Consider the following 26017-nt stretch of genomic DNA (forward strand, 5'->3'; position numbering starts at 1 on the left):
TGTATTTCATTATATATTAAAATGTTTATAAAGACTAATGTGAAAACCATTCGTAGTACTCTAGAAGCTGAGTTGTTCCCTTAATACCTCTTTGAAAGAAAAATGCAATGAACGTGTTTTGTATTGTCATTTTAGCAGTTAAAGGTCTCAGCTGTTTTCTATTTTTAATGATTAAAACAAAATCGTTTGAGTAAATACACCTGTGTAAATAGTTTTATACAGATTCAGATATTTTCTGTCTCTCTTTCAGGACACTGTTTAACAAAGATTCCATTTTAACTGTACCCTTCTCTTTCCCAGAAGGGCCAAAATATTGTGAAATTGTTAGCTAGGTCCTTATTCCACTACAAGTAGTTTTTCAATCATAATCAGACTGGATTAAAAAAAAAAAAAAAAAGCTTTGGGGTTTTAATCAAAAAAAGGGTTTAACCCTCTTAGTTGTCTCTCTCTGTATCAATAAATTGCTCATACATGGAGTAGTTTTGGGTGCAGAATCTAATCCTTTCCAACTACTGGGTTATAGCAGATGACTTCTCCCAGCTGAAATGACTATACTGTCATTGGTATGCACATATGGACATTCTCACAGGAATACAAGGCAGAGAGGATCAAGTCTCCTTCAATTATTTTTAATAATTAAAGGAAGCAGAGATCACCACTGCCTCAGCTTCTGAGAGACAAAATGGATGGCTGTTAGGTTATGGAGAGTTGCTGTAATTATGGTATGGAAAAGCACTCACGTAGCAGCATCTTGTGAGTCAAGTTCCACTGTATAAGCTACTCAGAATGTATGATTTTTGGTCGATATTATTCCCTATACGTTGATGGATTTATTGGTCTAGTCTATTGCTTATCCTTGTGGGAATAATTATCATTATGAATGTGGGTAGCATGAGCTAAGACGAAGTTTTGGCCTATTGAGTATGCAGCCTCACAACAGCCCTTAGTCTTTTAGATGGATTTTGAAGACTCACCTGTTTGGTGGCAGGGTAGTGTTAAATAATTGAAAAATCAGTGACATCTCATGTGTGGACTGTGTTTAAACAGCTTTGGTTAGGAACTATGCAAATTTTATATTCCTATTTAAATAGAGCAAAAACAACTGACAGGAACAGGTCAGTATCTCAAATACCTTTTATATGAGTGTTGTGAAACGTTTGCATGCTGAGTCAGGTTTAATAACTTTGTGGTGTAAAGAGGGGCTATGCTTCAGGAATTTGGTTGACTATCTGATCCAATTGTCCCTGTGCTTTAACACTACCTTCATGCTGCCTGAATGATGAAGGGAAAGAAAACCTGAAATCCATGATTAGAGTATATAGATACTGGATGCTTCTGCCCAAAATTTCTCTTTAATTCCCAAAAGATTTTTATTGGCAGTGATAGTCATACACCTACCAGACCTGATCCTTCAAGACTTACTTTTCAGGTTCTTTATATCCCCCCTTAAACCCTTAGTCTTCTTGTAAATAGAGACAGGAGAGGTGGCAATAAAACAATTCCCATATTCTCAGGTCCTGGTGAGATTTAGATGAGGGAATTTAGGCAACAAGGGGAAGGAAGGGATGCCTTGGGTTTAGTTTTCCTTCTTGCTCCAGAACTGCACCATGAGTCTTTCTCACAGATTACTCTGCCTTTTCCAGCCACCATACCCCCTTACTCACTGCACACTCTCCTTTCATATGCACACCTCACATTCAGCACTTGCCTAGCCTGCTCCTTATTTTGTACAGTTTAAATCTAAAATATGTTTTCTCAGCTACCACAGCTTTACATTCTGGTTGTTTACTTAATAAATTATTTATGCTACCAATCTTTCATATGATAATCCACAAGTATACTACCGCTGTTTTGTGTTGCACCAACAACACAAAGCAGCTGTAAACCTATTTAATCTATCTTTCTATCTATCTATTTCTGTTTTTGGGCTACTTAAAAGTCGTATAAAATAAATGTGTACTGAGCTTTGGGGAAGTCAGGGTGTCATACTATTATTCTGATAGCAGCCAAATCCAAAAAGATCACTGCAGAGTGATAAGAAGGGTGTACGCTGGAGACAAGTTGGTCACTTGTTAATTGGGAATGAAGAGTGCTGGGGGAAAAATTAGTGCCTCATCACAGAAAGAAATCCCTCAGAAAACATTTTGAATTTTAGCAGTATAAGAGTTTTAAATCAGTTTGAGGTCTGATCAGGCTGATTTAACTCTGGTTAATAATTAATCTAATTAATCAGTAAAAAATTCATATGTGTCATTTTGAAAACCTGCAATATTTTTATTCTTTGCAAACAAAATAATTTACTGCTATCATGCTAAAGTATCTCAATATTAAATGCACAGTATTGATCATATTTGTTGAATTATATACTCTAGGGTCTTATCATAAAATTCATGGGCAAAATAAAATGCTTTTAACATTTTGAACTGGATTTTTTCAACACTAGGCAGTGTAAAGTATTATGATAGTAACAAAGTGAAGTGAGAAATATAGTTCATTCCAACTTACTCTCTGCAACAAAAGAAGCCTTCATTGATATGGTCCTGTGGTAGAATCACTGCTGATTAAATTGTAGATAGTAATAAGCTATGTCAAACTTTCCTGACCAACTTTAGTGTAAGGAGACTGGGTCATCAGCCACTAAATGCAGTGCTGTCCATCACTCGTGTAAGAATGTACAAATCTTAAAAAGGACTTTTATTTTCATAAATTTACATCTGTTCAAAAAAGTGTTCAAATACAGGCTTAACGTTTTCAAATTGTTGATGAATCAATCATAGGAGAAAAAACAGCGCAGTGTTATGTCATCACAAATTCTTCACGGCAATAATTACAACAATATTTCACTTTCCCTTTTAACAGGATAGGGACTCTTTGCCCAGAAGTTCTATAAATTTACTTCTCAGCATTGCATGATGATCACATATCTCAAACATTAGTTAAAGTACTTGGCAGGAAAGCTATGTAAATCACCTCCTTTTGTTTTTAGTACATTTACCACATGTTGAAGAAGCAGCAAAAAGATTAGTTACTTGTGCTAAGAAATCATTAAGTGGATAAAATCAAAGCACAAGAACACAAGTCCTGTCAAATGTGGGAGTACAGTCCAGTGGAAAATAAAATAATTTACCTTGAATAGAAACTTCCTTAAATTATGGAATAGTTCTTTTCTAGTATTTTCTTATAAAAAGGGAACCCTACAAATAGCCCTGTTGGCTCTGTTTGCGCTATTTGTGGAATAAGGAGCTACTCATCTTGGTTACGAAATCTGAGGCTGGCCTTAAGCCAGCACGGGCCAGATTCTGCCATCCTTAGCAGAGCTGAATAGTACCTTAAGCTGGGCCTGATTATGAACCGATTACTCATGTTGTGCTGAGCGACCCTGCGCATGAATGGGACCATTGTGAATAAACATTTACAAGTGATTCACAATTTGGCCTACGTGAGTAGTCTCACTCACATCAATGCATCTACTCATGGAGTAAAGCACTACTAAATAAAAGTGGCAGAATGTGACCCTGTTGTAGTACTTGACATCTAACATGAAGATACTTTTTCATTAGCTAAATGAAATGCTGCAACCAACAGACTATCATTCATTCTTTGAGACGAGGCTGATGCAAGAGCATGACAAGCTTAATGCAGGCCTGCAACTTATCACACCTCAGGTTTAATGCAGGGTTGAATACCTGTTTGTCTAATGCATGAAGCTACACTACGAACTTGTAGCAAATAATTTCCACTGCTAATATTGAGGATGAACAATTAATTAGAATTGTATCCCTTTTACTTAATTAAAATCAGAAGCAAGTTGACATAGTCATTTATTTTCCCCTTTGAATTTGGAATCTTCAAGAATCTGAAAGTGTTGTAATGTTTTGAGAATGGATGTTTATTCTCCCCAAGTAGTCTGTCACTGTAATAAATTCCTAGAAATTGTTTAATTTTACTCTTGACATAAAAAGCCTTGTAAAAATGAACCTTTTTTTCTGGATTTCACAAGACAATAATAGGAAACTGTGCAATCAAAATAAATAAATAAGCTGAGAGAAAACAAGAAAAAATAGCTTGAAATTTACCAGCTAAGCTTTTGTTTCTTTATTCACTAATGCTTCTCTAATAAAAAAATCTGAAAGTAATTTTGATATATTCTAAATGCTATACCTTTAAAAAATGGTTATGGGGAAAACGCATTTTAGAACTGGAAAACATTTGATTTTCTAAAAAAATCCCTTGTATGTCCAGCACTTTCATCTTTCTGCATGTAGAATAAATATGTATATAAAGCTGGTATCTTTACCTCTACTAATAATTTTTTTTTTTTTGTGCTTTACATCATAAGTGTCATTTTACTGCTGTCTAAACAGACCGTAAAAAAGGAAAAGATCAGTTCTAGCCAGAATGCTCTTTTCCAGTTCCCCAGGCCAAAGCTAAATTTATTTTTTAGAAGTAGAATAAAATTAGGAAACCACAAATTGGAGTATACGTATGTGTTAAACTTCTGAGTTTATGACTAGTGGCAAGTAGGAAAACCTTCCTCTCAGTCAGCACTGTAAGAATCTGCTGTAAAATATCCCTTTTTTATCCCATATACCTTTTTTTCCTCTTTTTTTTTCATTTTTTTTCTTTTTTTCTTACTTTTTTTTACACTTAGCTTCCTGAGTGGGAGCGGAGACAATCTAGGGGTTCCTGTGAGTTTGTTTTTGTGAGTACTGGTAGTTCTACAGTTGCTGTGGTGAAATGTGCTTCCTCGATCTTCCCTTCTCCCCCCGCATCCACCCTCTGTTCCTAACTAATGGCCAGAGAGAAAAGCAGAAAAGCAAGAAGGAGCAGGGGGCGTCCAGAGAGTTGTATCCTGTTTTAATCACAGCCATGCAAGTCCTTCTTTATTTCAATTAATTTACTTTGCCTTTATGAACCTGAGAGACTGACTGTTGCTTTCAAAGAGGCTGACATTTCACTCATCTGAAGGAGCTTGGAATGTGACAGGGGAAAGGGAGGAGAAGTAAATCAAAGCAGATAGCAATTCTCCAGATGTAAAGTATTTTTCTTCTCCTCTATTTTTTTTTCCACCAGAAATGTCAGAAAGTCTGCTGACATTTTAATTCCTTTGTGATAGGCTGGGAGCTGAGAGCCAAATCCTGCTGCCACTGCAGGCAAAAAGATTTTTCCTATCAACTTTAAAGGGAGCAAACCAGTCCTACACCCCAGAAAGGGGGGAGAAGCAAAGTATCAACAAACTGTAACTAAAACTATATGAAATGTACTCTTATAACATATCAGTTACAGACCAAAACTAGCAAGTCTTGTTGGACTTTTTTCTTTTCAATTTGAACTTAGAATAACAAAAACAGTTACACTGGCTGGACTCAAAGTAAGACTTTGCTGTTGTGGTGGGGTTTTTCCTAAATCTGGATTATGTTGAAAGTGTCACAGTACTATTGCGGACTTTCTTCCAGTCACCTAAATTTCAAGATAGCCTACCCATGATGTTTCATTTAAACTCTTGTTGACTTACGCAATCTGTGCACATCTTTGAAAACTCTTTTGAGCACTGTGATCCTGATTTTAGTGATATGCTTGGCAAAAAATTCTCATTATCTTTACACTTAGGTCCATAAAGTAAAGTTATACCTTTTATTCTCATTACTGAGCACTGATGTAACTCCAATAAGCTCAACATGCATTTAGCAAAACAGCAGAGCTGGCTTAGGGCAGCAACACAGTGCTGAGAGAGTTAGGTCTACAAATTCCACCTACAACATGAACGATCATATATTTCCTTCTCTGCATGGTATGCTTAGAGATTTCCTTCAGAGTTTTAGTATAATACATTTATTTTCCTTTACAGAGTCATTCTCCTATGAAGTATTCATTTGTAAAACATTAATTTTGTATACAGGACTGCCAAAAACAAATGGAATAGACATATTAGCTTAATAGTTTTATTCTTTTTTGCAGGTTCTATAATCATATTTCATCAACTGGTACAACAAAACATATTTCTATATAAAAACCAAAAGAAACAGGGCTTGTTGAGCTTGATGCATGGTAAATCTATTTAGTTTATTTCTGGTTTATTGTTAAATATTATATTGCATTTGTTTAAGCAGACATTGTGTATATTGTGATTTCTAGCATTTCACACACAGCAGCTTATTGTTGTGTCCTTTAAATATGGGAAATAAAAATGTTTTTAGTTTGCTATAAAAAAAAAAAAAAAGGAAATGAAGGGTACTGCTATATTACATGGCCCAGGAAATATTGGCAGCATGCTCTTTGGCTTTCATCCGTAGAACTGCAATGCTGGAGGACCTCCTTTCAAACTCCGGCTTGGTTTCAAAAGCATGTCCATTGGTTGCCCCAGAAAGTAAAGAGTCAGTGAAAAAATTATTGAGAGGCACATGGCTAAACTGATTCTGGTGGTTTGAAAAGCCTGTGTAGCCAGAATCTGTCCGGGGTGAATGGGAATAGGGTGTCATACAGGAGGATGTATCTCGTGGCAGCATGCAGGAAGTAACCACGGAACCGCTAGCCGCATTCCCTGCCCACAGATTGTTCTGAATCTGGAACATATAAAATGAATAAGATTAAATTTAGATAGTCCATCTTTTGTTTTCCATAATGCTGGGTTTGCTTTACTTAACACATCCATTATCAATTCTCCTCGAAATAAGCAACAAGTACTTAAACAGGTCTCTGCAATCATATTAGAAAATACCATGAAGAAGTCAAAACACTGGGTCATTCACTCTAAGAGCAAGGGCTGCTGAGTCGCATTCCTTGCTCTGTCTTCCGTTTGCTCTGTGGCTCTACCACTGAACCTCAGGATGCCATGAGCCCAGCCAGTCAGTGAAAACAGCAAAAGCACACGATGGATTTCAAAGAAAAGGTGTCAAAGGTGAGTGTACAATATTATAGCGATTTTTGCCGTAAAAGCTTCTGCTCATCAGAATTCTTTCCCAGTGTAATGGCAGGAAGCAGTATAAAAAGGGTGAACTAAACAAACCAGGATTTCTCAAGTGACAAAGCCCAACAAGTATTTGCAAACTTTACTATTGAGGAGCTTTGCATAATTACTTTAAAAGAAACGAATCCATAAAATACATGCATGGTTGATAACACATCCAACCGTTTTTCCTAAAGTTGTTTCAAAGATGGTTTAAAGATAAAAACTCTTTTCATGTTGTTTTTGTACGAAATTATACTTCAGGGTATTTCTGTTACCCTAACTGGCTGCACTGTGTGTCCCTGGAACACGTTGCATGACAGACTAGGAGAAAAACTTTGTGGTTACCAGCAATGTCTGCTGAAGATCTGGTGTAACCATGTACTCAAGCTTTGATGTGTAATGCCTTCTATACTTGGCAGTCACTTAAAGCTTCTTTCTGAGTCTCAGGCCCTCTCCTATCATCTATGTATAGATGCTATTTATGGATAGGTATTTTTCACTTATTTGTTACTAGATGAACAGAGAGAGAGATTTTCAAGGTCTAGCAGAAGACAGCCCCTGTCATTATCTCAGACTGTCCATTCTTTCATTCCTCCCCTACTCATTTTGCTTTAATCTTCACACTCAGCATCTGTCCTTCTGTGTTTTTAAGCTCTCCATACCTCTCTGCCAGTACTGTATAGATACACTTTCTGACGCACTCTAACTTCCTCTGTCATTTCTGACTTGCACTCACCATTACACAAAGTAGAGCTTTATACTTCTCAACTCATATCTCTTCCCTGAATGCTGATTTATTTATTTTTTTTAAGTACAAATATCATGATACAAGATTTTCAGCCCCCATTCACAGCACAGAACTTCTCAGCCAGTAACTATATCCTTTTCTTTTTGTCTCACTTTACTAAATTTGTCTTCATCGTAAAATATCTGTCGTCTGTTCAGTATATCATTGCTCTGATGAACTGGGATTGAGCCCACATGTCTTTGTTCTCTGCTATACGTTGGAGTAATTGCAATTACTCTTTGGTTAGCACTGTAAAGTGAAGTCCCACTTCAAACTTAATTTTGCCTTCATGTTTCAAATCCACAGACAAAAGAATTTTGGCTTTTAGATATGTAGGTTATCTCTCTAGCTGAGTGAATTTATTTTTTTTTCTGCCAAATAGAGGTCAGGGGAAGTAATGAATTATGACAGACAGACATACATGCAGAGAATGAAAACCTGTTTCTAATGCTTAGTAGTTTTTTCCCATTGTCCTATTACTTTGCAACAACACATACCCACCAAACCACCGACAAGCTAAAGTGATAAATTATGGTTCACTGAACTCATCTAGCTGAGATCTTGTGCAGATAGCAAGGGTGAGATAGACTCTTATTTTAAAAGTTAATATTTTCAAGAGTTGAACTAGCAGGGGTCATCAGGAGCCAACGAACTAATTTGGGATCCTTGGCAACTTCAGCGGCAAAATAAGAACCTGTCAGTGCTCTGTTTTGGTTTCCTGCATGAGGCTGGGGAAAAGTCACAGTAGAAACACATCTCCCAGAGCTCTTCATCTCCTCAACTCCATGCTCAGAGTGGACATGCATATGTACAGGCATACACACACTTCCACACCCACTCATGTGAAAGCCCCTTGCCTTTCCACATGCACATATAGGCATAGCTAGTTGGGTGCACCTCAAGCATCTGCTCCTGCATATCTTGGGTAACCTGCTGAGAGCTAACGGAGTGAATAAGGTTTCTGGGGAAGGATATTGAGGACTTTTCCTCCTTCTTTTGGGCCTCCTGAGATCTGCAGGAGGAAAGAGACTCTAGTAGGAGTTTCAGAACTTTCCAGTTACCATCTTTCCCTCCTGCCTTCAGCAGTTTTTAAAAGACTGACCATGAGAGAACCTCTCAACTTGACAAGATCCTCTGCTGCTAGTTGGGGCTTATAATCAGACAAACATGTTGATCTTCAGAGAAGAGGTGGTTTATCTGGGGATTAAAGGACATATCTTATCTTGACCTATTTGAACCATTGTCTTGCTTATGAAAGTTTGTTGCATTCAACCACACAGAACACTCCCCAAAAGAGCAACAAATCTTTTATGGCTCAGGATTCATGTATTCCTGAGGGTCCTATTGCCTGAAAGGTTTCTCAGATCCTAGTACAGATTTACAGAATATGACAAGAAAGAAACAAGAGACCCTGAAAGAGCTGAAAAGAATGACTGTGTTCAGCAACTGGGAAGTCATCCACTAAGACTCACGAGGCTTGCTGCCTTCTCTGAGTTAATGAGTTGGGAGACACCCACAGTATATGATTAGAATACAGAAGAGAGCAGTGAAGATGATAGCAGCTGAAGGCCTGTAAGATCCAGAGAGTATCTCCACTTTGCTTGAAAACCCAAGCTGCACACGATCTGTCTTAAACGGGGACTGGGAAAATCAGAAACCCAGTCATCCACACAAAAATCATTATCTTTCTCTTTTTTTCTGTTCAGGAACACTAGTAACTTTTAATTGTACTTTATTTCATCGTTACATAGATGTTTCTTGCAGCAGCAGTGACAGATTAAGCAACCATTGGGGTTTTCTCTCCCCATCTTCCAAGCTGCCCAGGCCTATTTCCACACTGTTATGTTTCAGTTTGTTTTGCTGAGTTGAAACAGGGAGCTGATACAGCTAAAAAAGAATCCAGGGGGAAAAAAAAAAAAAGTAAAAAAAAAAAAAAGTATTTCAAATGATGCACACAAAACCCCCTTCTTTTTGATGGTATTTCCAGGCCAACTGGTTAGTCTCAGAACCTTCATAACAGGCTAAATTTGCCCAGGGACAGACAAGTTCATCTATGCAGCGTTTAATGCAGGAGCTAATTCTGAAGGAGCTCATCATCTCCAAAGCTAACTCACATGTGACAAAGTCTCATTTATCTGACTTACTAAGATTTCTTTCTAAGGAAAGCTATGCCAAATGCTGCAGTCACCCAGGCTGAATGGACATAATTATGGGAAGAAGTTTTACCAAAAAAAAATCTGTTTAAATAGAGACATGCATGAGTTTGCCTTTAATACAGTCATGATAGGAAGACTTCAAAAGGTTCAGGGACTCAATTTGAAAGTGCCCAATAACCTATGTGGTCTGGAGGTATCACAAAATCCCTGTTTCCTGCCATGTTTCTAGTAGTTTTGTTTGCAGTAAACTAAGTTTAGTACCACCGATTTTTCTGATATTTTTATCCTTGAGAAATCTCTTTCAATTTAACTTCAGTGAGATTTCACAGGTGTAAATGAGAACAGAATTCAACTGCAAATCCTAAAACATACCAAATGTCTCGTAAAAGAAATATGTGAACAAGCTATTTGTTCCTAAAACCTTCAAAGGGCTGCCCTAGGTTTCTTCCTTCGAGTAAGGAGTCCAAATAAGTAAACTTAACTTCAGAAATGCCACAAGATGATAAAAAAGTTTTACATCTTGTCTCTCAATACAGTTATGCTTCTCAAAAGAATGTTTCAGTCATATCAAATTTGGATTCGTTTAAGTTGGTTGAGTGGCTAAAGTTTTTATATTAGATGTTCGTTTCCTAGCAAGGGTTTATTAATATTTTGTAGTAAAATTTAGGTGCAGAAGGTATTCCTGTATTAAAAATAAATACAGTAATGTTTTACAATAAGTCAAAATTATCAGACCTTCTTCTGGTATGTTGGAAGGAAAAGGGACATTATGTACATGAATTTAAAGAAAATATTTTTCCTCTTAAACTCTTGTGTGATCCATGAACTATATAAAAGGCAATTCAGAGACTGTGAATGAGGCTATACATACAGCACATCTCTGGTTTCTGTTAACATCACAAACAACTTGAGCTTTGCTCTTGTGGTTACCATGAAATTACCAGAGCCCTTCAATATATTTACTTACTGTATGTTTTATACACACGCACGCGCGCGCGCACGCACACACACCCCTTTCCTGATAGAAAGAAAAAAGTAGGATTTCATAGCTGTGACAAGAACATAACTGGAGAGTTATGGTTGCTAACATGTAATGATATCATTTCCTAAGTATATGACCTTCTGCTTGTCACTGCAGAAGAAAATTAGCTGAGGTAATTGGTCATCCCACTTGGTGTCGTTGCTTTTTTTCCTGTTAAAATTCCTAGCTCCTAGAGCCTCAGCCTTCTTACACGGCACCTGGACACAAACTCAAACCTCCACATTTTCTGAGAGTTTTACTCTCACCCAGCTTTGGTTATTGCATCACCAAATGTCCTGATTCATGCTGCTTGAGTCACCTGCCTAAACAGACCAGAGTCTCTTGCCAACAGACAAACATACGCCAACACACATCTGTTTGAGTGGGCATGTATTTTAGTGTTTCACATGGGAAACAAAATATTAGTATCTTTTAAGATCTCTAAATCTGCTAATAAATTCTTCTTGTTGTTTTCATATTACATTATATATGTTCTGATATGCTATATGTTATTATAATTATGTTGATACATAATTAGAAATTACACATTGTCTGTTTTCAGGATGCTCCTCGGCATTGCAGTGGCACTAACTGAATGGTTTAGAATGTACCTAATTATAGAAAACATACAGATGTCAAATAAACTGATTTTCTAGTTTTTGGTCACTCTTCCCTGTGGGTAAAGCAATAATCCTTGACATGGAAGAACACACAAAGCCTGTGCTTGCACAGGAAGCTACTTTAGGCAGATAAAATGCAATAGCTATTAAACTGCTCATATCTGGTAGTTTACAGCTCATGATCTGTAGGGTGTTTCTGATCCATCAGCACAATTAATCTGGTCTGTCACGTGACACAGGGTGGTGCTTTTTTTTCTGGGGACCTCTTAAAAACATTTAAAGTGCGGCAGAGATTTGCCTGTACTTCCTTAGTTTGCAGATTCATAAATTCTCAGAAGAATTTAAACTGAAAAGAACTTCTGAAATTATTATTGCAAATCCTTACTCACAGATAACTGTTTAGCTCCAGTTACTCAAACCCTATGCAGCCAAGTTTTGAATAGATCCAGCTAGAGATATTCAATAACTTCTCTGAGTAACTTGTTCCAAAGCTTTACCACTCTCACTGATTTTTTTTTCCTTTATATCTAGATGGAATACTTCTTGGTGTAATTTGTGATCATTTTGTAGGAACCGTCTGACCTAATGTACATATGAAGATCATCTGTTCTGTATTGGGTTCAGGTGTACATGAGAGCTCCAGCATCCCATTTTCAGATATGTCCATAAAATTCCACTTGTCCCATGATAGTGAGAAGCTTAATGCTCCAGCTCTAAAATATGTGATAGACCCATTCAGTTTATATACAGGAAAAACAAAACAAAACAAAACAACCAAAAAGGTAGCTTCTCCTTCCTGAAATGTCAGAGCCAGTTACAATAATAATTATCTTTCACATCTATGATACAGTTAAAGACAGAATTTTATAATTTGAAAAATAATACTAAAAAGAAAACTGTATTTTCCTTATAATTAAGCCCCAGCTAAAGTCACTCACAGACTAAGGAAATATGTTTAAAAAAGAAATAATAAGAAAAAAAGCAACAAACTAAATGTTGAGACTGCAAGGAGGACCACATACAGTGATGGTTTAGAACCAAGAGAAAATAGAAGTGCGGTGCACCAACTATTTTGTGTGGAACAGGCGCCACCCAAAAAGATTAGAAGTGTTGCTCTTGTTGGAAGATGAGCCACAGCAGTGCAACAGTCAGCACATATGCAGCATGGAACATACCATCCAGGTGGTGGCCCAGCCTGAGCTCCATGCTGTCGCAGCTAGACAGCATGAGTATATGATAAAGCTTCTTTGAAGCTAGCTCAGATATGTCTACCACATCTACTCCTACTTAATCAGAGTACCCATAGCCTTAATGAACTATTGTGATTAACTGTCATTTATATGTCTACTGCAGTTAAAAGAAATTTTAAGTCATATAACATGTGGTGTCTAATATATGCCATATGAAAGATTTAATTGGAGCATGTAACTTTGATTATTGCTAATGAGAATTACCCATATGTACTAAGGCTAGAGCAGAAGTGTAATAATGATCCAAGGACTTAGTACATAACACATGTATACTGATACCACTTCTACACTCTTTGATTGCCGAAACAAATCATGTGATGCCATGCTGTTCCACATATTTAATTTGATTTATCAGTCTGGTGGGTGGAATGTAAATTTCAGCCTCTTCCATCTTCTGTTGTTGATATTTCAATGCTATCCCTTCTTTCTATACCTTCTATATCAGTTCAGTTACGCTATGTTTTTATCTCCTCAGCTTTCCCACCTGCACTAGGCTGGGTTTTTCCATCAAAGAAAATAATTAAATTCAGTCCTGTCCAACGTGATAGTAAGTGGGACAGTATAATGGTGTGACAGGTTAAACCCTTTCAAAGGAAATTAGAAGAAAAATTACAGCAAATGAACTAGACTCAAAGAACAAGCAAGAAAAGATGTAAAGGTGGGGGAAAAATCTTGCCCCTTATATCTGCTTTTCAATAATACAATTTAACCTTTATTTACATATTAATACACTTACATCAGGAAGATGTAAGATAACATCCTTATAAATGTAACTCATACAGGGAAAGCTGGAGGTCTGTGTGATAGTGTAAGCTTTCTGTCAAATTTCTCACTTCTGTGTAAATAAAGTGGGGATAAAGTAGAAATTTTCTCTCAGATTTTTGGTCCCTTTTAGCTTCTTATAGTTAAACATTAAATCTGACAAGGTCAAGTACCCTTTGTAACATTAGCCTTCTCACTAGGCATGCAACAGCAAAAGTAGTCAAGACCAATAAGGGGTTAAGCAAGCACAAGGTTAAGCAATCTTTATATTGTCCCTACACATAATACTCAGATCCATCTAAGGTAACTACAGATGTCTGCAATTGAACCTGATGTCTCAAGAATCAAACAAAAAAGCATTCATTTTTAGAGATTATCTTACCTATTTTATACCTTATACTTCAGGATGATAAAACTTAATTGAAGAGATTTTTGCTGACTTTGAAGGGAACCCATCTCTGGCATAAAAATCCCTTTTGTTAAGTTTCCTAAACATAAATATCTAATATTTATCTGACAACAAACTGCCTCCCCTGGGGTTGCATCCTTCTTGAAAGTCCTGTTCATCAGCACTGTAACAGTGTCTCAGGTATCCTAAAACATCTCTAGCAACACCAGACACTGTATTTAGGTAACTGAATCAAGTCTTGCTTGTTTACGAACATTTACTCAAACGAGTTGAGTAAATTTCTCCATCAAATGAATCTGCATTCATTTCCCCACTGATATTAAGACCTCTTAATATGATGTTAAGACCTTTTAGTAAGACCTCTGTTCATAACATCAGCACAATATTGCTAGTTACTGAGGCTCAAAGTGTCTGGGATAAGTTTTAAGCAGTGAATTTTATTCTGAGTGTGCTTACATGACTTAGAACAAAACATGTTTCATTCACAAGATACACTTGAAGCTTAAATACTGAAACTAATCAGACTGAAGCCTTATATTAAAATAAAATTGAATTAAATGAGGGTACTATATATAACAGTACTTTCCTAGAAAAATCTAGTTTCAATGTAAATATTTAATCTGAGTGAAAACAACACTGTGATATTTTTAGTGTTAAAAAAACCACAGGAATAGCAGATGATTGTCCTGGAATTTTGTACTAATTGTCTTCCTCTGTAATCCAGGTGTTGCTGGTGTAATTAATAGAAGATGTATGTGTGCGGAATTTTGACACTTTAGGAGATAGTGAATTTAGCAGCAAACTAAGCAACTATTTTGCAACAATAAGCAACACCTAAAGTCAGCATACTGTAAAAATTTTTAAGGATAGACTGAATTAGCAAAGCAAACAATTATGATCTGCGGAGGGGCGGGGGAGGCAGGGTGGGGCAGGGGAGGGGGGGGGGTAGTTTAACACTATTTTGAAGATAAAGATGTGAAATTTAATAGCAAAATAAGATTGGATTAGAAATTGGGGTTTGACCAGACCATCTTCAAGAGTCCCTTCCAACCTTAACTGTCCTCTGATTCAGAGCCAGCCTTCTCTCTGAAATGAGTTGAGAAAATAATTTCCTCACAGGAAGACCTTTCAGGTTTAAATAGTCACACAATGCATAGCAGCATCATGTTATTAATTTGTACTTGATGAAGATAATTGGTGAAGAGACTAAGCAGGGGTCTCCACACACCCTGTTTAATGCAAAGAGACTTATGTTTCTGTTGAAATCTTAGTGGGATGTCTGTTTTGTGAACGTATTCATGGTGGGGCTCAAAACAGAAATCTTCAGACTCAAATTCATATAATGCACACCAGAAATTCACATTTGTTCCTGTTCCTTCTGCCATACAGCAGTAAATATCTCAGCTTGATCTCCTCCCTTTTCAACATGCATCCTGTATTTTATACCAGCAACAGAATGTCTGTTTTCCCCCATGTTAATGTAGGCTGTGTAAATAAGCTCTGATGATTGTGTTCTACAATCCCCAAGAAAAATTATTTACTCAAAATTATGGCAAAGCTTGTCTAATATTTGCTGATGTCAGTGTCACAATAAGAGTGCTTGTACACATGGGTGGAAAAAAAATAAGACAGGGACAAAAAAAAAAAAAGAGGCAAGGCAAGGTAAGGCAAGGCAGGGCAAGGCAAAAAAGCATGTTTGATTTCTGTTCTTGCAATAACTACACTGAAATGATGGAATTGTTTGGGAATTCATCTACAACGCTAAAACCAAACATGCAGGTACCAGTTTTAAATATCTCTTTCTGACTGAACTGCGAGATAGATTAATAAGTTTATAGCAAATCAGGTACTGCATATTTATTTTCCATAAGTGAGGCACTTATAAATGGACACCTAGTTCAAAGGATTTGAATATAGTGATGTTGGTGGTCATTGTGGGTTTAAAACAGATTTTCATTACCTCAAGTGTTCTCATTGGAAATATCATGCCTATGATACAGACATGCTTTTACTGAAGGTGAGGATTTAAGATTGTGAAACTATGAAGAGTTACCACCGGGTTGGTAAGAATGTGAAATGGCATTGACTGTTCCGTGATGACTGCCTGGATACCTAGTCATATTCCAGCACACAGCAAATTAGGCACTTTCTTCACTCAGGAGTAAAATGTCTTTTTTTTTTCCATCATGCTGCTGAACTATGCATGGAAGGAATCAACTGAAATGTCCGGTGTAAAGTAGACTCACACCTTCCTTTAGGTCCTTGCTCCTGTTCATGAAGTACAGTACAACACAATTTTCTCATGCAGGTGACCAGATTCCACTACATGTTTGTGTCTGTTTACCTGAAGTGTGTTAGCCTGTGGCTGCAGGTGAATAGTACAAATGTATATTTATGAATCAGTATACATTTTATATTTCTATTATTTAAGATTATGGTGCCAACGTTTCCATTTCAAATTTCCTTCTTCTAAAAATACATAAATTAATGATAGAAAGTTTTGCTACATTGAATCTTAGTTGTGTCATCAGCCTAGGAAAGATATTTTTAATAATTTGTAAATAGAACTACAGTTAATTCACTCGTCTTTTTCAACAGTGTGAAAGTATAGAATCCATATTTCACTGGGTTTAGATTTTTGCGGATGATATTCTGCTACAATTCAAAAGTGTTTCCTTTTTTAAAAAAACTCATTAATTTTAGGACAATTTTAAAACACAATTTTAAGTGTTTGTCAATGACTTGTGTTACTGCATTGCCTTATGCTAGTGAAACTTCTGATAGTTGGGAAAATTTATTGATTAATTCCTACTAAAAATACAACATGGGCTTGGAGACACAAAATTTAGTCTAAAGAACTGAGTCAGGGATAGAAAACACAAACCTTAAGTAGTATTCTCTGTATCATTTGTGATGATGCTAAAGAGACATCTGGAAGTCCTTTGAAAGATACTTAACACCCTGAGTGAGGTTTGTGGGTGACTGGACATCTATGTCTTTGAATCTACCTAGGAGTGTGTAAAGTCTTTTTGCACCTTTCCACCTAGGTAGGTCTCAAACAAGTACAGTGTCCTAATTAACCACAGACTATATCATGCAGTGGTTTCTGATGTAATTTGGACTAATGCACCACCTATTACATTATAAAATAAAAACAGACAGACTGATAAGTGCCACCAGACCTGATAATTGCCATGCCCCTGTTGTGAGCTTCTGGAACACAAGCCAGGTCTAACCCAGGGACCAAACCTACCAGCATGCAACCTCCTCAGAGGTGAAGCACTTTAGTCTGGGTAGATAACACGTGCACCCGAGGCCTCAGGTTCAAAGTTAATCACATTCAGCATGTCCAAAGCAAGCTCACATTAGACATAGCCAGTAATTTTATAATTTTTAAATGTGAGTATATTCCTAAGGTTGTCACAGAAACTGTTACCTAATGAACTAGTAGAACACCAGGACACTAGTGAAAGGACTCTACCACACCAAACCGTACAAGATTTTTGCTTTGTATGATCCTTCTTTTTTTTCTCTTTTTTTTTTTTAATTATGTGGTAAAAGCAATGGGGAGCTAGAGATGTGAAAAACAATGGCTTTGGAATAAAAGTATTCAATGTACTAAAACAAGCAAGCAGAAAAACAATAGCAGAGAGTGAGGCAAGGCAGTAAAGCAAAGGACTAGAGAACAGAAACAGAAGATGATGATCTTATTACCCATTATACCTTCCTATATGCTAACAGAGAACTCAGAAAGAAAAAAAAAACCCTCCTGCTGTCTGAGAGCGCTTTATTATCTCTACTGACTCTCTCTTCCAGTTATATAGATTCAATTCTGACTGTACGTGGCCATAATATGATTTCATGCTAGTAGAAGATTTGTTGTATTCATTTCCCTGTTGTGGTCCATATGTAAATGGCACATGTTTAATATATCAGAGGGAAGTTGCCTAGAGATCACATAGTTTATGCCTCATCTTACTAAAGCATACAATAACAGTTGTTAAGACAATTGTGCCTGCCTATATAAATATCCCAGAAGCTAAATCCTGACCTCATTGCAGTCAAAATTGCATCATTCCTGTCAATCTCAACAAATCCATACTTCATCCAGCATTTGTGTGTGGACCTAAAAGTCATTAAAATCCCCACATAACTTTATGTGCAGAAAATATGTACACAGCCATATTGCTAATCATTCTCAGCACATAACTTATGCAAAAACTCCACAGCTCTGGAGATTGTTCTTTAAACAATACTTGTGTTTTAACAGTTAATTATTCATATTGGATGTCAGAACTGTTGTTCACAGTGGCAGGTCCTGTTGACGTGTCTAAAAAAACACAGAGGTCTAAACATAGGGAAGTCTTCATGCATCTTCTGTGCACATGTGCACCTAAGGATGGAAGAGAAGGTAAATGTAGAACCAAAGTACTACTTGGTCTTTACCATACCTGAGGGTAGCTGTCAGTCCTTGGAAGAACAGATATATCGTAGGTGGCAGCAAAATGGCTCTTAGCTTGCTGGATCTGACCATAGCGTTCTCTTTTCCTCCATTTTGCTCTTCGATTCTGGAACCAAACCTATAGTGTATGAGGAAACAATCATCAAGGTAAACACAATTACATACCATGGAGAGTTTTAGAAAAAAGCCAAGTAGCTTTGAAAACTTCTGTTTATCTAAGAAAGGGAATTTCTCTGCCCAAGGATTAATTTCTTGCAGTTTTAGTCTTCCCAATGTCAGATCTGCTTGAGTTATTTCTGGCTATTTTAAAAGTAGATATTATTTATTTTCTAGTATTTCAAATAAAAATAGCAATTAAAAAAAAACCCAGAGGAAAGATCAATCAAGTCTGTCAGACAGTGCTAATTTTGACAAAGCTCGGTTCTGTAGAGGAAAACCATTAAGTAGCAGCACATGAAATTATGAAGAAACTTTCTCTTAATTTCACATGCCAACTGACTTGATATGGCTACTGATGATCTGCCTCCTGAAGATATACAAAATCTTTGTAAATGTATTGGTGAAAAAGTAGGAAAAGCTGGCACCAGAACAGTAGTCCATGAGGCAGAATAAGTTTCTCTAAGGCTATTAGGTCACAAAGATAATAAAAGAAAATAATGAGATCACAGTTTTAAAATGATTGTGACATTTGTTCACTTTTGCATTAGGTGATAGGTTTCTGACAATCTAAAACCAAAGAATGGCACTTTATGTTCAGACTGTGAAATAATTTAGGCCTGAAACCATACCTTCTTGTCAACTAAAAGCTATTTTCTTTACGCTTAAAGACTGTTCTGTAACGTTTTCAATGTCAGGTGTTACCTCAAAACCTATTGTGTTCACATTTCTTGCTGTGACTGATACCTGTCATAGTCCTGTGGTCTTCAAAATTATTTTTTTTTTTCAAACAGTTTAGTTTGGGATAGCTAAGTCTTATTTGGAAGAATTAAAGGCATTGCTAAAAAAACTAACTGCTCCTTTAGAAAAATAATATTATCCAACAACGCCTTTATTGTCCGGCTATGGACAAACTCATTCCAACTCTTTTTGAAGAAATCACACTACTAACTATACCCTTTTTTTTTTTTTTTTAAAATGAAAACAGTACCACTGGTTAGTCTTCCTGCTAAATGAATCATGAATCCATTTGGATAGGTACATACATGAATAGGTTTTTTTGTTTTGTTATGTAGACACTGCCTATGAATCCTATTCTGAGGGACATTTTCTATTCCCTGATGGTGGGATATTTAAAATAACATTGTTTGTTCCATAATTCAGATTTTGCCTTGATCTTTGGAGAGTTCAACTGTCCTTTGATGCTGCTTAAGCAACTAGGGCATAACTTCACCAATTTTATTTCCCAAGGACTTGCAGAAAATTCAGTACGTGCAATCTTTTAAAATGTACCCGGCAATCAAAGCAAGACCCATGCATGCAACTGCTAAGTCTATATTGCTGGGGATCTTGTTGGTGAATGTGTATTATTTATGATGCCTGAGGCTCAACAAAAAGAAAAGAAAAAGAAAAAAAAAAAATTCTCCTGTCTCCACAGGAGGCATCAAGAACACGCTAAGGGAGTTTAGTAATGAGGCTCTTTCATTGAAAAAAGACCTTGACAATCTCCTTAAAATGGGTGCCAATTACTTCACTGACATGCAGCAGGAAAGAGAACAACTTAGATAAATTAGGTTCAGGTTGGCGCTCTCTGCATGTACGCAGGACAAATATTAAATTGGATCTTGATGAAATGGCGGTGAAGGGAAATGTGGGTAAGGTATCCAGCTGATCACTCTGCTAAACTAAATCAAACAATTTGCTTGAATTTATAGTAACTAAATGAAGGAAAAAAAAAAAAAAGCACACATTTTTTTCCTTTGACAATCCCCCAAAATGTTTCTGTTTACATCACTTTACTAGAAACTGACTCTTGGCAGAGATAAAGTAACCATTTGCCTCCACAAAGCAATGTAAAAATCTGCTGCTTGTTATCCTTGAATTGCCAGATGCTTGCCTCTAATGATGTAAGGCCTTTTAAATTGGTTAATCTTGTGATGGAATACTGTTGCTACTCTGGATAAAAATGATCACCATTTCCTTTCATATTTAGCATATGAGAAATGCAAATATCGGTTATCTTTTAAGAAAAGGGAGAACGTGTTTTAATAAAATAGAAATAGATATTCTGCAAAATTCTGGTGCAGATGTATATGTTTTCACATCTACTTTCTTATTTCTCATACTTTTACCATATGAAACTTCTAAAACTTAGAAAACAAAGTGATAAAAGGTCAATTGACACATTTTAGCCCAGTTCTTCCCTCCCTCTTCTGCCTATTAATTTATTCTTAAAGTAATTCTTAATATTCCAGAATTATGGAGTTGTGAGAACGTTTTAACATTATACAAGCTTGCTGCTTTTTTTTTTTTTAACTCAAGTCTAAATACCAATGAGTGGAAGTTGTACTTGGAAAACTGTACCAAACACAGAGGGAGAGGGATTGCACAGAGCCTGAAGAGTTAAAAGCCTCCGAACTAAATTCCATCCTTGGTGTTGTCGATACTGTATCAATACAACTGACACAGCTTTGGACTGTGTTTTCTGATGACAACAGTGAATATGCTGCCTGGTTGAACAGACATGAAAAGAATGCTTCTTTATAAAATTAATTAGCTGAGTTCATTTCTGAAAGTGATCTTGGTTTTATTTCTGTTGTATGCATGTGCACTGACGTCTATTTCTTTATATGCATGTGCGAGTGTGTGTTTAATTACAAGTTGTGAAGTTGTTATCATATTCAAGTCACTAAATTAAAAAAATTAATCCCAGTCTGTAAGAATCGACAGGGCTGCTATTCCCTAAACTGAAAGGATGAGCATTACCAGAACAGGGAAGATCTCTAAAAATAGGATAAAATCACAAAATGCAGCTCACACCCTTTTCCAAGGAAAGATGTCTGAACAGGGGAAGGGCTGCATTTCCTGGATATTTAGCTTCTTTTCTCACCATTACACACCCAGAGTCATAAATATTGTTGAGATTCATGTGCGAGCACATACTGAATGAATCAACTTCGTACGCAGTTAAGATACTCAAGTGCTGCACTAAGTGGTCAACAGTAGGTTTCATTCCAAAAAATTAGAATGGATCTTTATCCCTCGTTTATGCAAGTTTAAAAACCTGCAAATTTACCACCAAATTTTGTAATTTTCAAACTCATTCTATGAACAGACATGAAAGGATTACCTCCTTGCTCTACTCAGACACAGATGCACATATATGTGTGTATATATACATATGTTTATACACATCTGTGTACATGCAGATTCACTGCCTACTTTTGGAGCTAAACAAGGAACTTGATTATTTTTTAGGTTATGCGTTCCATGTTGTAAGAATCCTCTATGGCCGTGTTCTGCACCGTCAACGGTCTGCACTATATGCAACATATCTCTTTAATGGGATCTTTACGTGTAACACTTCTACGTATTTACTGCCAGGAAATCTGGCAGTAAAACAGGACTACCAGAGATCAAGACAGCTTTTCTATTGATGTAGTTTTCTCATCCTTTAAACAACTTTCTAGAACAGTAACACAAGCTACTTTGAAAATTAACCAGTTATTTCATTACTGCAGCATAACAGCTCGTATACATAAAGAAATAAAGCAAAACAAGCTTTTTAGTTTGGCTTTATGGACTTTTGTACAATCCCCAAGGGTGTCATTTACCATTTCCTACAACGCACAGCTTGTCATGGAAATGCTGAAGTTCGGTTCCTACCTGGACTCTGGCCTCAGTGAGCTCTGTTCTCAGAGCTAGCTGTTCTCTTACATAGACATCAGGGTAGTGAGTTTTCTGGAATACTTTCTCCAGTTCCTCCAGCTGCAGACTGGTGAAAGTCGTTCTGTGTCTCCTCTTCTTACTGCTGGAGACATTGCTGTCACACTTATCGCCAAGTTCATCCAGCTCCCCCTTCTCCTGCATCCCTTTCACCGGAGACATCCTGAGATTGTTGCAATTGTCCATGGGCCTGTTCAGCTCTGTGTGAAGAGGCTGGCCTTCCACTTTAGTAATCCCATAGTTCACTGTACACAAGGTGGGGGAGGGAAACAACTGGTTAAAACCGGGGGTAGGGGGGGTGGGGAGGGATGGTGTGTGTTAGATTTAAGAGTTCATAGAAACCGTTTCGTAAGGAAACAGCTTCTATGTGCATGGGAATTTCTGTGCGAGATCGTGGAGGAGCCATCTGTAACGCTAACCACAGGCAGAGTAAAAGTATTACATCCAGTCGAATTTTAGCTAAGAATTGTACCTGGAAACATCATCTAAAATCTCTCGGTGTAAAGAGACTGCGGGAGACTCAGTGCGTATTTTTACTCTGCCAATAAAGTAGTTAATAATCCATGAAATCGGCTTCGACTAGAGCTGCACAGATAAGGAATCTTAGCTGGAAACAGATTGTAATGTAAGTGGCATAAAGCTATGGACAAAGGTGCCTTTAGATTTGGAAGCAGATGTAAATAAAAAACCCCCAAAAACCTATGAAAATACAAAGTAACTGTGAAACAAACTAAATAGCTGCAAACTGACAAATCGAGAAGCAAATGAAACCGAAAATTAACCTCGCTTTACCAACGCAATAGATTCCATATACCTTCTCCTGGATCCGTAAAGAGGAATTGTTTCCAATTAAGTTTGTTATGGTTACAGAATACAGAGAGTTTCTGCAAAATGTTAACTTATTAGAAAAGATCGTTTCATACACTTCGTACAAGGATCGCAGGAACTATTTGTCTCTAGGTAAAATCTGAGTGGTGGAGATAAGAAATAGTTATCTGTAGCTTCTTAATAATAAATTAAGAGATTTCCTGTAATTTTTAGTTTTTACATATCTCACAGCACTGAAGTAGTCATGCGATATGTTACAGGCTTCAAAAGGGCTCTTTTAGACTTTTTACTTCCCTCAGAAACATGCGAGAGAAAAGTTTGAAACTCTACTGAAATTAAAATCTACGAAGATGGCATGTAACGTACGCTAAGAATCTTGCTTCGAGATTTTCTCACAGCCTCAGTAACTTCTTTTATTTCCTTTCAGTCCGAGCTGATTTTTAACCAAACACAATTTTTAGGTACTTACCATCAATACATACACAGATAGGAAATGCCCCAGAGCCCTCAAGGCACACATTAAATGAGCTAATTAAGAAAAACTTCAGTGCGTAAATCAATTTTCTGTAGTTTGTTATTGGGGTTTGGGTTTGGGGTTGTTGTTGTTGGTTTTTTTTTCAGTTGCACTTGTAGAAATCTGTCATTATTTCTTAGAAACTGTTTCACGCGAAAAGGATGGTGTCAAAAAGCTACCGCGATGCCTATACGAAGTAAAAAACATGCAAGATATTGTTAGTCTCATTACCGCAGCTGATCTTAACCACGTTTTCCGATTCTGCTAGGAAAATACTTTTAGACTGGTTTGCCTGTCCCTGATTTACATCATGTTGAAATGGTGGGGGAGAGTTAAACTGTTTAAAAAAATTAAGCCGTTCCACACTCGCCTTGCCGATCAGCTAAGGGGAAAAGAAAAACGAATACCAAACCCTACAACACTGTCGTACGAGTTACCCGAGTCGTTTTCGCCCAGTACTAAAAATCGCTATTTTGCACTATTCAGCGGAAATAACACCCATATACACACCCACACCCACACACACGCACGCACGCACACACACACACGCACACACACCCCCCCATCCCGGCAGAGCGTCCTTTGAAAGAACCAAACGTGATCCAGCGACCTGGAACGGTACCTCGCCGGCCGAGAGCCGACCGTGCCCGGGCAGCCGCGGCCACCGACACCCACCCGGGGCCGCCTTTTCCTCGGGGTTTGCTGAGTGGAAACGCCGCTGCCTCCGCGGGGGGACGCCGCACGCCGGCCCCGAGCCTCGGCGCTACGGGGAGCGGCCGGGGAGAACCGGGGAAGGGGGGCGGCCCGGGGCGGCTGGCGACGGGGACGGGGCTGCTCCCGCCGAGCTCTCCCGCACCCGCCGGGCCCCGCCGGCCGCCACCGCTCCGACACCGCGGCCACCCCTCCTCTCCGCGTCCGTTTTGTCCCCCCGCCGGCCTGTCGGTGCCCCGGGAGGGCAGCCCCGGGGCCGGGCGGGCTGAGGCTGCGTGCTCGGCGCTGCGCTCCCCGCGCCCCGGAGCTCCCGCGGCGGCGGGGGCAAGCCGCGGGAGCCGGCGAGGTGCCGGCGGCAGGACAGCAGCCGGAGGGGCAGCGCTGGGCGGAAAAGAGCGTTTCTAACCGTGCGGTCGCCTTTTCCAGTTGTTGCTGTTGTTGGATTTTGTTTGGTGGCCGCGGTGGTATTATTATCATCATCACCATCATTATTAGTCTTCACTACTACCTGACAGCCTCTCTCATGCCAGAACACAAAGGCTGCCTTCGGTCTCCCCAGTCAGGAGAAGCCCCAGCCTTCCCTGTACATTTCCAGGGAGAGCAAAGCACGGGAAGAAGAACAACCCTGGGATGGCGACTCACCGTTGTTGTCTTGGCAGGGTGATGTCCTCTCCAGCCTCACATGATGCTCAGCCCTTTGCAGTGGGTTGAAGGCCTGCACACATTTGCTGCCTGACGTTTTGCTATAAAAGGACTCATTGTCCAAAGTTTCCATAACATGCTCCAAAGTGCCTCCTGCTCCCATGTAAAAGTCACTGTTCTTGCTCGGCTGGCTCTTCAGGGCAAACTTCTCGCTCAGAAAATCCATAATCATCTAAGGCTGCTTGAGAGCCTCTTCCCTAGACAGAGGCTGGACTGTGAGCAGGGGAGGAGGGAGAGTGGGCGAGTGGATGGGAGGGAAGGAAGGAGGGAGGGAAAGACGTTCAGAGCTCAGGGAGCTGTTTTGCCTCTGAGCCTTTGATTTGTCTTGTCTTGAAAGGGGGAACCCGAAGTTGCTTTTATATCTTGAAGCTCAGCAGGGCTCCTTATGCAACCTCCCATTTCTAATGAATATGAAAATAGGCAAGCAGTGAAACTCCACCCCAGGTCCCCCAAGACCTAATCCCAACACAGGAGGGAGTTCCAGGCCCATTTTCGACAGACAGATACGTTTCAGACAGACAGATGTACACAGGCGTGCAAGTATGGTGAGTGGAGTCAAGAAAGGACAGGGGACATATAAAAAGGTCATTTTCCCTCTGCAACCTGTTCACATTTCTCCAGGAATCCTGGAAAGACAGTAATCCCCTGCTTCCATCCCTCTCTCCATGCCCCTCCCCAAGTCCCCGAGAGGCTTAGGCAAGGTAATTTCAGGGGCACATACCCTCAAGTAAAGGATCTTCTTTAATCAATTTGACTGATACCTCGGTAGCTTCAGTCCTGTTCTCTGAAGTTGTAAAATTAAGAACCGGTGTTCCTTCTATATTAAACAGCTCAGAAGTTTGGTCCTAGAGTTAAAGAGAGAAAGAAATATTATATGCAGTTGTTTGTGTAGCAGGAATGGAAAATATTGGAATGTAAAACTAGAAATCTCTCACATCAGGCACTGGCCTCAAAGAGAATTTGG

At 38.3% G+C, this 26017-nt stretch overlaps 1 protein-coding gene across 1 annotated transcript; it reads right to left on the reverse strand.

Moving 5' to 3' along the window:
* Positions 1-6242: 6242 nt before the first annotated feature.
* ALX1 (ALX homeobox 1) lies at positions 6243-25225 on the reverse strand (the record flags this gene model as incomplete). Its single annotated transcript, XM_084267411.1, has 4 exons — positions 6243-6563; positions 18406-18534; positions 22239-22543; positions 24994-25225. The coding sequence occupies 4 exons, from the start codon at positions 25223-25225 to the stop codon at positions 6243-6245; spliced, it is 987 nt and encodes a 328-aa protein (XP_084123537.1).
* Between the last annotated feature and the right edge of the window lie 792 nt (positions 25226-26017).

Source organism: Gallinula chloropus (assembly GCF_964237585.1).
Source record: "Gallinula chloropus genome assembly, chromosome: 1".
Taxonomy (NCBI): domain Eukaryota; kingdom Metazoa; phylum Chordata; class Aves; order Gruiformes; family Rallidae; genus Gallinula; species Gallinula chloropus.